The 12291-nt window shown below is 39.2% G+C and overlaps 1 protein-coding gene across 1 annotated transcript in view; it reads right to left on the bottom strand.

The window, feature by feature from the left end:
• The window catches only part of LOC110985685 (peroxidasin homolog), a 52005-nt gene extending 40248 nt beyond the window's left edge, over window positions 1–11757 (bottom strand). The window contains 1 exon segment of the mRNA XM_087149043.1: window positions 11216–11757. Coding sequence (XP_087005169.1) covers window positions 11216–11385 — 170 coding nt within the window. The 5' untranslated portion in view covers window positions 11386–11757.
• Between the last annotated feature and the right edge of the window lie 534 nt (window positions 11758–12291).

Raw genomic sequence — 12291 nt, 5'->3', positions numbered from 1 at the left:
TTCTCCATCCTCCACTGCTGATTTATCGTTTTCCAATAGACTCAAACTTACTGGGAAACCTTGACAGTTTACAGTGACATGACAATTACACACAACAATCAAACACTCTACTAGTATGTTTGTGAATACACTAATTGGGCTGCGTAATTAAGCTTCTAGGTCATATTGCAGGCAGACTCCCACAGGTAACAGGTGCCTTCACCCTACCTCTATGTAAATAGAGTATACCTGCATCATTATCAAGGTGGAGTTGCTTCCTGTAGTTTGTGGATTCCGACTCCATCAGTCACCTGCCAGCTCCAATAAAAACATGTCTAACATGGCAGATTTTCTGCAAGTACCTACCTTCAAGAAATTTCCAGGGGATAAACATGTTTTTCACATTACATGTACACGTACCATGTAGGTAGATACTGTGGGTAGGTACATACATGAAGCATACATGTACATGTCAGCAACCAGGTTGGCTGCACCCTTGCTCCAAGGTTTAGCCTTGAGTCTATGTTTTGAGGATTGATAGACCCTCAGGCTACAGGCCTCAGGAAGTGCACATTACAATAAAAGAAGGCATCTTCTACCCAGAAGGCTATCATCAACATTGTGCCGTAAATGGTTTCAACTGAGTTAAATGTACTGCGGATCATTCCATTAATTTCAGAAAGACGTGAGAACTATTATTCTTACTTCTTCATTCAAGGTATAACAGCCAACTCTCGATACAGAGAACACTAACAAAATACTGCTTTTAAAGAGTAAATAACATGTGTGTGAGTCTCAAGGGATTGTCTTCCTGTGTTTTCTTTGTCTTCCAATTCCTTTTACAAGAAAGACCTGGTTGTTTGAAGTAATTTGTCGGGTCCCTCTGACTTTGTTGTAAAAAAGAGCTGACTGTACTCCTCTACCCCTCCTCCTTTTGTTACAGGTCATGACTCCTCAGCCGCTCAACTTTAGGCTATCTAGGTCATTGGTCTTGTGCCTATTGTCCTAAGCTGTCTATTTTTAGGGCTCTTTGTATCTTTGTTGTGGTACATTCCTTGCTGTCTGATTGAGTGACTCACTTCCTGACTCATCTTAGAGAAAAAATACCAGAATAAAACTAATGACAATCCCACTGATGAGTTAAAATGAAGTGGTCAACAACCACAGTTGATAACCAGCCAAGACAGCACATGTGCATACCATTACCATGTGTAACAGCGGGATGGTACAAGCCCACTTTATGATGAGTAGCCAACAGTCTATCAGGATAAATGACTTTATACTCTGATTTGACTGCACCATAACACAACTAAAGATATTGACAATGAAAAACAGACTGCATCTAATAAACCTGTGTTGTTTAATGTAAACCTGTGACTGCAATTGTATCAACCATGGGCTCCTATGTACATCATCACAACCATCAAGATGTAAGCCATAGGAATTCCATCTTGAAGATGTCTAGTCTACAAATGCATACCAGGACAGCATATCACCTAACAGATGGATGGATTACTATTCAACCCTTCCACTACTTGAATCAGTCCAAGGGATAATCATCAAGCCCATGCGGTATAATGTGCAATACTGTGGTATACATGTGTAAGCACAATGCTGTAAGATGTTTACTCTATGATTGCAAATGGAAATTACATTCCAAATTCAGGTGATTACAATGGCATCCCCCTTCGATTTTTCCCCCTGTATATGCCTTAATTCTGTCAAGAAATGATACCTCCATTACATGTAGTGGTAAGTGAAGTCACTTCTTAAATTCAAGTTGAAGAGCGAAGTAAAAGGTGACATTTCAACCACAAATTAAAAAAGATACATAATTATCTTTGCCAAACTTGCCAATGAAATTTTCCCATCATTCAAAGTTGCCCAAACTCACACTAGTCACACTAGCCCTGTCCTCCACTGGAGGGTGCTCAAGCCCACCATACAGTAACAGTATTTTCTGAACTACTTAACAATACAGTCCACATCATAAGAGGCTTATGGAGGGCTACAGGCAGAAGTGTACCCAGTAGGTTTCATGGAGTTCATGCAGAGATTGAACCGCTGTGTCAATACACCTGTCATTTTGAGGATAAGTTAACTGTAATGGTAGAACACGTAGCAGACACATTAGAGACTACCAGTCCCCAGGCTGAGACTGATTGTGGTTACAGAGTTATTCAGTTCATGAAAGAAGATGAATGAAAATTAAAGCTAACTGTCTCAGTTTTGATGTGGGAATGCCCACAAAAAATACAATAGAGCATAAAGAATGAGTTTCCTTCATGGTATCGTAGGTTCAGGACTTGCAGTTAATTAGAAAAAAACCTCTCCACTGGTCCAGTTCCCTCAACCTTTTGTGACTGTATTCTCTTTCTGTAATGCACCAGGAAGAAAGCTACATGTCTGTCTCTTTGTCAGCTTGGGTCACTGTACGAGACACGCTTACCACTGAAAAATAACCAGATGAGGTAAACAGCATTTATAATTGGCATTTAATTATCCATGTGCATTGCACAACCAAACCTACAACAACCAGACTACTTGTTTACAAGTGTATAAATGCAAACATAAGTTCATGGAGATCTCATAATTTTTCTGAAGCAATTAAGAAAACAAAAGAAAAAATAAGTAACAGTGTGAACGCTTTCTGTGACATCGTGAAATACAAGATTTGTGTCATCTATGGAACCAGACATTAATTTTTCCTGAAACAAATTGTTGATAAACACTTAATGTGTTTCATGGACAGACCAATTATAGCCTAGCTTAAATGCTGAAACAGACAACAAAGGCAACTGGTCCTCTTCATTACCCACGCAGGACAGTGGACTGGACCAAATAAACAACATGTTTACTCCAAGCTGCATTGTGGTCAATATGGAATGCCTGGTAACTTCACTTTATCAGGTCAGAAAAACTGGAGTCTGCCTGGTGTCTCAATAGAAAATGGCACATGAAGGCAGAACACAATACATAATCAAGCAATGAGTGTAATTTCCATCAGCTAGGTGATACATGTTCAGAGTTTTTTTTTTTTACAAAGGGACACCAAGAACACTGTAGTGTCAATAATGGGTCTAATTTCCTTCACACATTCCAAGAACAGTCTGACAGACAAGGACAAAACAAAACTGTGCCAGACAAGACACTACCTTCATTCTGACACTCATGAAGGTAGAAATAATTTTCAAATTATGTACAGTACACCAACTGCCTTGGGAAATGGGTAGGGTGTCCAACAAGGGGGACAAGGAAGTGGTAAGGGTAAAGGTACTAGATGAGCATGTAGCAAGGACTTATTGAACATGTCCAAATAGCCTTGAATGGGCATGTTATAATTATTTCAAACACATTTAAAGGAACTGAGGTTGTATTGTGCAGTGTGGATATTCCATTCTAGGGGGTGTGGCTTAAATAGATGGGTGTGGTTGGTGAGATGGAAGGAAAAATGGGGGGGGCATGGAAAGGGCTGAAGGGGATGATTTAAATGATTGTAGATGGTTTATATTTTTACTGTTGCATGCACTAGAATTTACCGTAACCATTTTGTCCTAAAATGCACCAAATCATTAATCATTTTGTTATCTGACAAAACAAATATATGTTTCAATTTATCACTAACAGTGGGTAATTAGGACTAGTTTTTAATCACTGACAAGTGGATGTTATCAAATAAGAAGATTTTAGTGCCGCCATCCTTAAAAAATATTGATGACAATGATAAAACTTTTCCAACAACTAAACACACTATTTGGTGGGTCTTATCTTCCTATGCATTAGTGTAAAGGGATCAAGTCTGGTCAATGTACATAGAATATGATGCCTGGCAGGTTACATGTAGATATGTGCAGTACGTATGGTACGTGTACAACCTTACCAAGAGCCTGCTTTAACTTTGTTGCATATATCCATGCGGATACATACACATTGGACATAAACTCTAACGACACAATTACAAAGCGATTTTCACCACACAACTGCTTAGCACTAAATGAAGAGCTGGTTTGGCCTAAGTTCAAGCATACCTCACACACTTTGTCATGCTGTAAGTTTTAAAGTCTCATCTCCAGCACCTCAATGAACTACCAACCAGTAAATGCTTAGGGCACATCCATACATGTATCACAACCTGTGCAAAAACGTACAGGTGTATAACTGTCATTCACAACATTTACCCTCTTTTAACCTCCACCCACATATTCACACCAACGCATTTATCTTTCAAGCATTCTTGGTTTTCAAACTTCACCTGTTTTCTGTTGATCCAACACACCCTTGCAAAGCCCTTTTCTACATCACTGAATGTGCACAGACAACTTTTTTCGACACTGGCCGCTAAAAGGTGTGGAGTCAGCACAGCTTTTGTTCAATTTGACAAAGAACTCCCAGAAAAATCAATAGGAACATCCGGAGAGTCTTGTACTTCTGGCTGGATGGAGTTGGCTTAGAAAGGTTCCTGCACAGAGAATTAAACCTGGGTCCATTAACAACCATGCAAACCAGCAACTACAGAAATAGAAATGGCCTACACCTTAGGGTCCTTTATGCTTGTCTCAATACCTGAAAAATGAAGAGAGAGAGACGGTTTTCCCTTTATATTGTATTGTTTGTAAAAGAGCTATCAAATAGAGGGGAAGTCCTCCATTGGTGTGCAATTCAGTGTCCTTGTGAAGGCTTTCTGAAGCAATAGTTGGCTGTTTGTGAATAGTACAAAAGGCCATGAGAACTTGATCACTATGGTCCTACTAGAAATACCTTCAATTGTGCATTTTATGACCAGTTGAGGTCCAAAACAACTGTCCTGCTTCAAGGGCAGTGTTTTTGTAGTCATTGCAAAGGTTTCAGCTGGATAAATTGAACATACATGTACATAAATTAAAATTGGATGGTTTGATGTTCCCATTATGGGAACCTTCAATACCAAAACATTCTTAAGTACAAATATAATATATATATAAAAATTATTGTTATTACTCACTCAAGTTTCTTGAGTAGGAGAATTTCAGTAAGTGACACAATCATCTTATTCTGTCCCAGTTCCTTGGTGTCATTCCCAACCTTCTAATTCTGCACCTACATGTACTCAATACATGCTGTTTCATCACAGTTTACCTAACTTCTTGACCCTCAACATTTTGGGTCTGGCAAGCAGGGACTTTAGACCAAACAAACATCAACTCTTAATGCCAACAAAAGTGCAGCACTGTACATACAGTGTACACATCAGAAGGAATTCAGTTTCTCAACTGACAAGAAGATCAGGGGTCAAATCAATATCTCATTGTATCAATCAGTTACTTTAACAACCTTCTGCATCACTACTTAAAGTCCCTTTTTTATTCCTGTTGAGCTTGACTGACTTGTCACTTACATGTAGATGTCAAGCCTCTTTGATATCCACCACGTCGGAAAAATCCATTAAATCGATTAGTAGAGATACTTGCACTCCAAGAGAAATACCATTAAGGACCAGAAACCAGTCTTGATGGATTAGGCAAAATCTGGTACAGATCGATTATTGTTATTGAGTAGTTCCGCGGATGTATACCTTGATCTACCATCCACCTCGTTGAGTCTTGTCACAATGCTGGAATTTTAAGCAAGAGATCTGACTAGGATTAAGGGGGATTTTCTTGATGCAGACCAGGGTCTAGATACTCTCTGCAAAGGAAGCATTTCTCAACCTGTGAAAGCAGCTTAGTGTAGTTAGTTTTTTCCTTTGCTTTCATCACTCTGACCCAGATAATCCGTCAGGGATTACGAATACAGAGAATCTTCCATTAATTTGCTCATAGTGTACACAGGTGCGCAGGCACCGTACCAGCACTCAAAGTAAGAGAACACATGGCCATAATATATCAAACCACTGATACATTTTTGTACAGTACGTTCAGGTACATTATTCAAACAGTCATTTGAGTCAGATTTTTAACTCAATCAGTGTGAACAGTGAACTCAAAGCAACACTTCAAAAACTTGTTTGACATTGCTCACAACTTCCAATAGACTGCACATAAGGCATTTACTGAAATATACACCTCATAATTCTGACGCCTCATAAGTTCAAAAAAAGCGTTTTAAAAAGTCCATAAGTCTGACGCCTCATAGGTCCAATGCCTCATAAGACCAACGCCTCATAGGTCCGATGCCTCATAAGTCCGACAAATGCGTTTAAAAGTTCCAACATTTTTTTTGGCTGATGGTAGATCTAAGGCCTCAAAAAATCTGACGCCTCAAAAGTCTGACGTTTGATTTGACGATCATTATGAGCATATGAAGACAATGCTAGGAACAAGACTGGTTCCTGGTGCAAGTATGGTGTACTATTTATGACACATACATATATTTTTATGATTTCAAAAGTACTACAGTCGAAAATGCCTTTTATATTTAGCGAAGTACCATACATCATTCCTACATGTAGTGTCATTTTGGATTAAACAAATACTGTACCAGTGTACAAACTGTGCAGGTAGTCTGCTTAATTTTGTTTACCTAACAGGGTCAGTACTGCCGAGGGCATGAGTAGGGAACGAAGTTGAATCTCGCTCACAGACGACACGTCGTGTGGGCCCGCACTCCTCCTTCACAGTCAATTGCACTGATGCCTCATATTAAGTCTGACCCCTCGTTGGTCCAACATCGGATTTAAGAGGCGTTGGACCTTTGAGGTGTCAGAACCATGATGCTGAAAAAAACATTGCCCATAAATATGACGCCTCATACATGTAAGTCCGAAAATTCGGACTTTTGAGACGTCGGACCTATGGGGCATCGGATTTACGATACGCACCCAAATTATCATGCTGGACATCATTCTCTGAGCATTCCACTTCGGAATGGTTGAAACACTCAGTCTATGATTCAACATCTGTAAGTTTGCTGGTTTGGAATTGCTAGCTCAAGTACTTTCCTTCACCCTAAATTTGATAAGAATCCTAATACACTGTACATGCCATCTTGACAGGAACCAGTTCCACAATTTTCACTTACAAAAAATGTCTGAGCCAACAGAGCACTTGGCAGCAGTCTCCAGACATCGCTCGCTCGAAAATTGCACAGGAAATCCTGGAATTAATCAACCCTGGTAGGAACGCATTCTTAGGATTACTTCAAATTTAAAAGGTGATATTTCCTCATTTGATTCCCCGATGAGGCAATTCCTCATGTCAGAACGGAATCTAGAAAAATACAGGAAATGAGATAAACTTCACATTTTCCAAAACACTAACAATGCAAACTAATATATATTTGAAACCCATGGATTATATTCATTCACACTATATTTAAGCACTCACATCTAAAAGAATTTAAACATAACATTGTACTTTCTTTCGCTACTTGTATTATAAGCTGGAACCATTCAGAAAAAATGTGGTATCACTATCACCATGAGGCAACAAACTTCGCGTGCACGATACTGATTACAAGCTGATAGCTTTGTTGATCAAATATTCTTATTCTTTGATTGCATTAAATGACAACTGAAGCAAGTACAAGGTTTCTGCAAAGTTTTTAAATGTCTGGGTTATCAATGTGGGGGGTCACTGATATGAACATGTGATCAGCCTGTTGTAAACACATCACACAGCAGCACAAACCATCATGAACATACAATACAGGTCTGAGCTGTCTTGGATAGCGAGACAGGTCAAGCAACATCAATCACAATGCATAGTGATACCCAATTGTGTCACATGTGAGAGGGTGTGTTCTACCATTGTAAACATAACAAATAATAAAAGCACCCTTTGGGAGTTTTTCCATGTTGACAAATTTTCTTTATTTCAGATCTTTAATACCTCCTGGTATGGGAGAATCAAATTCCAACAACTCTTTCCTAGAAACTGGAAATTTAAAATATCATTTACACATGAATTAGAGAGAAGCAAACAATTAGACAAAAATGAAGGAATATGAAGAGAAAAATCTCCAATAGGCACTAGTCTTGTTTTAAGTCTGTCAATCCTTTCATTTGGTTCAGTAGGAGTTCCGAACATTCTCTTTTTTCCCATTCCACTGTGATTTTCAGAAATTCCACTGACCTGGGAATTATGACAATGGTCAGCTTTCAATCAAATCCCTAGAGGCTAAGCCAATCAACAATCCATTCAGGAAACCATATTCTTGGGGTCAAAAGGTCAACCAGGCACCAGACATTACCTCAGACAATCACAATTTGTGATGTCACCTTTTTTGGGAAACTAACTTCAGGGCATCCCATAAAAATCAGTGGGGGTAGATTTATGGCATAAGTATGAGAAACTTGCCAAGTTGTTTTGCAGTCAAAAGACCAAGACAATAAGTACATGCACAATCTCACAATATGATTTGACTCATGGTTTCTGTATTCATTTTTATCTGCATCACACTGAAAAAAGCAACAGAGAGTTCATAGTTCATCAGACAGGAATTGACAAGCTGAACTGAATCTTCTCTTCAGTAGTAAAGGACGGGAGACCTTTGTGAATTGGCATACATTGCCTGGGCTAATGCACCTGATCTTAGGGTACACATCTTCAACCAGTTCATGTGTGTTGTTTGCAGTCAGTTCACAGCATTCCAATTAATAGCATGGGTTGGTAGGGGCAGTACCAATGCTACATGTACATGTATATGGGTGAGTAAATGCAAAAGTTCGTTGTCAGATTAACAGAGAGCTACACAAAGAAATCAAGTTGTTCTCTTGCGTACTTCTTGGTTGACATCACAATGCCAAGCTTTAATTTTCCAACCAGATACACACACTTCAGAGCTGAAGATATTCCAACTAAATGTTTGCCTTGCCATGCTATGTCTCTGTGGGAGATTTGTCTTAATCCATTCAGACAACAGGCTTTCTTTCAAGCCCAACCATAAGAAGCCCAGGATTCGAAAAAGACTTTCTTGTCCCAAGCTTTTTGAAAGTAGGATTAGACTTTAATCAATATGACAAGTGCCTGAGGAAGTGCTCTCAAAGTACAGTTTATTACAGCTGAATTGACTGGTAGAGTCACCTGGTCCATAAACATTGTGAAAGTTGATAATAAATTAATGCAAACTGCTAAGAATTAATAATGGAGCCAACCAGACAAAAAAGGTACTTCCAGACAGAGGCACTTACCAACTACCTGCTATTTGCCTGTTCACTGCAGACACCTGTGTACATTGTATAAGACAAGTGTGTACACCTGTAGGCTACTTAGATGAGAGACATTTTTGCCACTCTCAAGGAATGAGCATTCCGACAAATACCGGTACATAACTTTAATAATGTGGCCAGTCAATCTTAAAGCTTAAGTTGTCCCATTTCAAAGATTCCAATCCTTTTCTTTTTATTTTATACAATGTCTAACAGTGCAAGCACCAGAAATGGATGAATAAATTGGTTAACTGCAATGAAAATTTTCACAGAACATGTAAAGGCTTTACCTAAGGTACAAATAAACATAAAGGTTGTACATACACATGTACTTCAACATACAACCTTTATGTTTAATTGGCCAACAAGTTTTCCCTTTTTTCACCAGTGACACTACTTTTACATGTATGAGACCCACAACTACAAGTGCCCTCATTACATGTCAAGGACAGAAGGCCCCAAGTGGCTACATGTACATGTAGAAGTAGGGGTGCATGCAAGCATGTCAAAGGAGAGGCAAGCTATGTACATGTACATCTCTATGCATGGGTGGGGGTAAGGGAAATTATCTTTGACATTTTGGTGACTTTCTGTGACATTTAAAGTCTTTTAACTCTGCACAGTAACTTCGGAAGAGCAAATATTTTTGACTTCCAAACCCAACCAGCTGTACATGTACATGCAGGTCAGAAAAATACCAGTGATGACTGTTTCAAGGAAACCCTAAGCCAATAAAACAATAATAAACATTTTAACTACCATTACAACTTCAACATTTAAAAACTTTGGCACCTTATCAGCCAGTCACAGTGGTCTAAGTAAGCAGTAAATGTTTCACAATACAGCACCAACATCATACATGTAACTTTGTACATTCTGTACCAAAATAAACTGCCGCATACATGTACAGGTCTACATGTACATGTACATGTACTTTGATGTTTAAAAACATGTATGTCAGGTATTATGTTCCTTTGCCATAATGGCAGCCTTTTAAGTGAAGATTTGCCCGGCACCAGTCTTCAAATAGGGACAGTAATCAATCAAGGATTAGGATCTACATAGCTGTAAAATAACTCCAAACTATCCGAATGAATGGTACTCAATGGAAGAATGGGTACTACAAGGGCAAAGGTCAAAAGGATTCTTTTGGGACTCTGCTGTAGTGTCAGCCTGAAATGGATTTGAATTGGACATGACCTCGAAAATGGATGCGCTATTGAACATCAGCAGGAAGCCGATTCCATGGTTTTTTACTGCCACCACTCAAAGTTGAAGGTCATTTTATTTGGCTTAACTTGTCTATTTCCAGTCACATGATGTGTAGAATTGTGGGTCGGTGTAATACAAGATGACCCATGAAACAATACTCTTTGAAGTTTTTTTTTACAATCTCAGCAGCTGAGATAACTGAGGTTCATTGAACCCAGACTAAAGGATGACAAATTTTAAGAAATGAGGACTGTAACTTTGTTATGCAAGCAGTGTATTTCCCTATATATAAAAAAACAGAGCGAAAAAAATGTTGCATCCTGACTCTACTTCAGCAGTTGTGTACAAAGTCTATTGGGAGTGAAGAGAATTTTCCAAGTATTTCCCAACAACATTGGTAAATGTTTCTCAGTCCAGAATTTGTGTCTTTCCAGCATTTCTGTAATGACTGACTTTTATTGAGATGATACATGATGAGACAAGTGGAGTCGGGATACAACATCTTTTCCAAACAGAGATTTCATGAAACATAACGATTTGAAGAGCAATTTCAAACAAAGGTACCACTTCCCTGACTTTGTCACAATATTCAATTCTAAGGGTGTCCATAGTAAATTGTAAGTTTCTCATTTCCATGGTTTCCATTTTGGGCTCTGACTGAGGAAGGAAAAAACTTTTTTATGCTGCTGACCCTGTCTGGAATTTCCAACCAATAATACAAAATTGAGAAAATATGATTATTTCAAGAATTTCTATGGACAACACAAGTATTTTTCTCCCGACATATCCTCTCAGAGTCAGAAACAAAATGAAAACCACGTCCACAGAATTAATGCAAAGTCTTTCCAATCACAGATTGCATTCAAAATCAAATCTTATTCACAAAAATGGAATACTTACAGAATCTTTGTTTCATTATCAACTTGTGGAATCCTTGTGAGTTCCAGATGCATACATCTCACAGTGGTCCGGAAACACAAACAGCCGAGAGGGCAAGCGTGGCAGACAGCTGGTAAACACACGGTCAAAACTCCGAGGAGTAATAGTACGAACCTTGAATCCAGCGCCATGGCTCCCTGTCAGACACGGCGCAAGACTCACTGTCTGACCTGCTCAGTCCAAATAACTCACGTGGAAGAGGACTGCCTAGGCCTAGTTCCAGTCTGCAAGTGCCGCTTCAAATCCGGGCAATATAACCTTTTCAAATTTGTTTCTGACTGCTGCAACTCACAGGAAATAGACAGTCCGGATGTCGCTGTGCCTACTTGTCTGAAATGCAGATATCCCGGGTATGTGGCTGCCAAAAGAGAAGTTTTCATGCAAGTACCAGGCGCCGGCGAGGAGTAGTTAAGTTGACCATAGACGCGTCGTATCTACCCTTGGGGTACGTGTGGTGCGCACTCATACACCGCAGCTGATAGGGATACCATGCACACATGAGCCGGTTACTTACTTTTATTCTGATTCTGACCTCAGTCGTACCCTCTAGGCCACTAATTTTTTTCAACCCTCCGGTGTACACGTATGCCGGGTACTTCAAGGACAGACCGTCTGTTTGTTATCCGCAAAACATTGAGCTATAAAAGGTGTTGGAACTGACAAGAGTTGATTGGGGCCTGGTTTTCTTTTCTTTTTTTTATTAAATAAGATGGAGAGATGTAGGAAATTAGACAACTTTTCATAGCCGGTAAAAATGCATTGAATGGCATGCACACACAGGCACAAAATTTAATGTACAGTACATCTATCCATGATCTACCTACCTAGGCCTGAAGAATCTGACAACAGAAAATGGCTAAAACATGACATTAACAGCCATTGTGAGGCACTATATCATATATTATCGATGGCTGTTTTTGTTTATGATATGCTCACAATTTTTTGTCTGTCTCTCGTATGTGTCCTTTTCTTTAATTTTTAAGCTGCTACCCCTTATTTGCATGGTTACCTGCCCCATTTGGGGGAAACTAATAGGA

The sequence above is a fragment of the Acanthaster planci genome, linkage group LG18 (assembly GCF_054643075.1).
Source record: "Acanthaster planci isolate LZ-2023a linkage group LG18, COTS_SCS, whole genome shotgun sequence".
Classification (NCBI taxonomy): Eukaryota; Metazoa; Echinodermata; class Asteroidea; order Valvatida; family Acanthasteridae; genus Acanthaster; species Acanthaster planci.
Note: the sequence above shows the minus strand (reverse complement) of the source record. Positions and strands in the feature narration are given on the sequence as shown.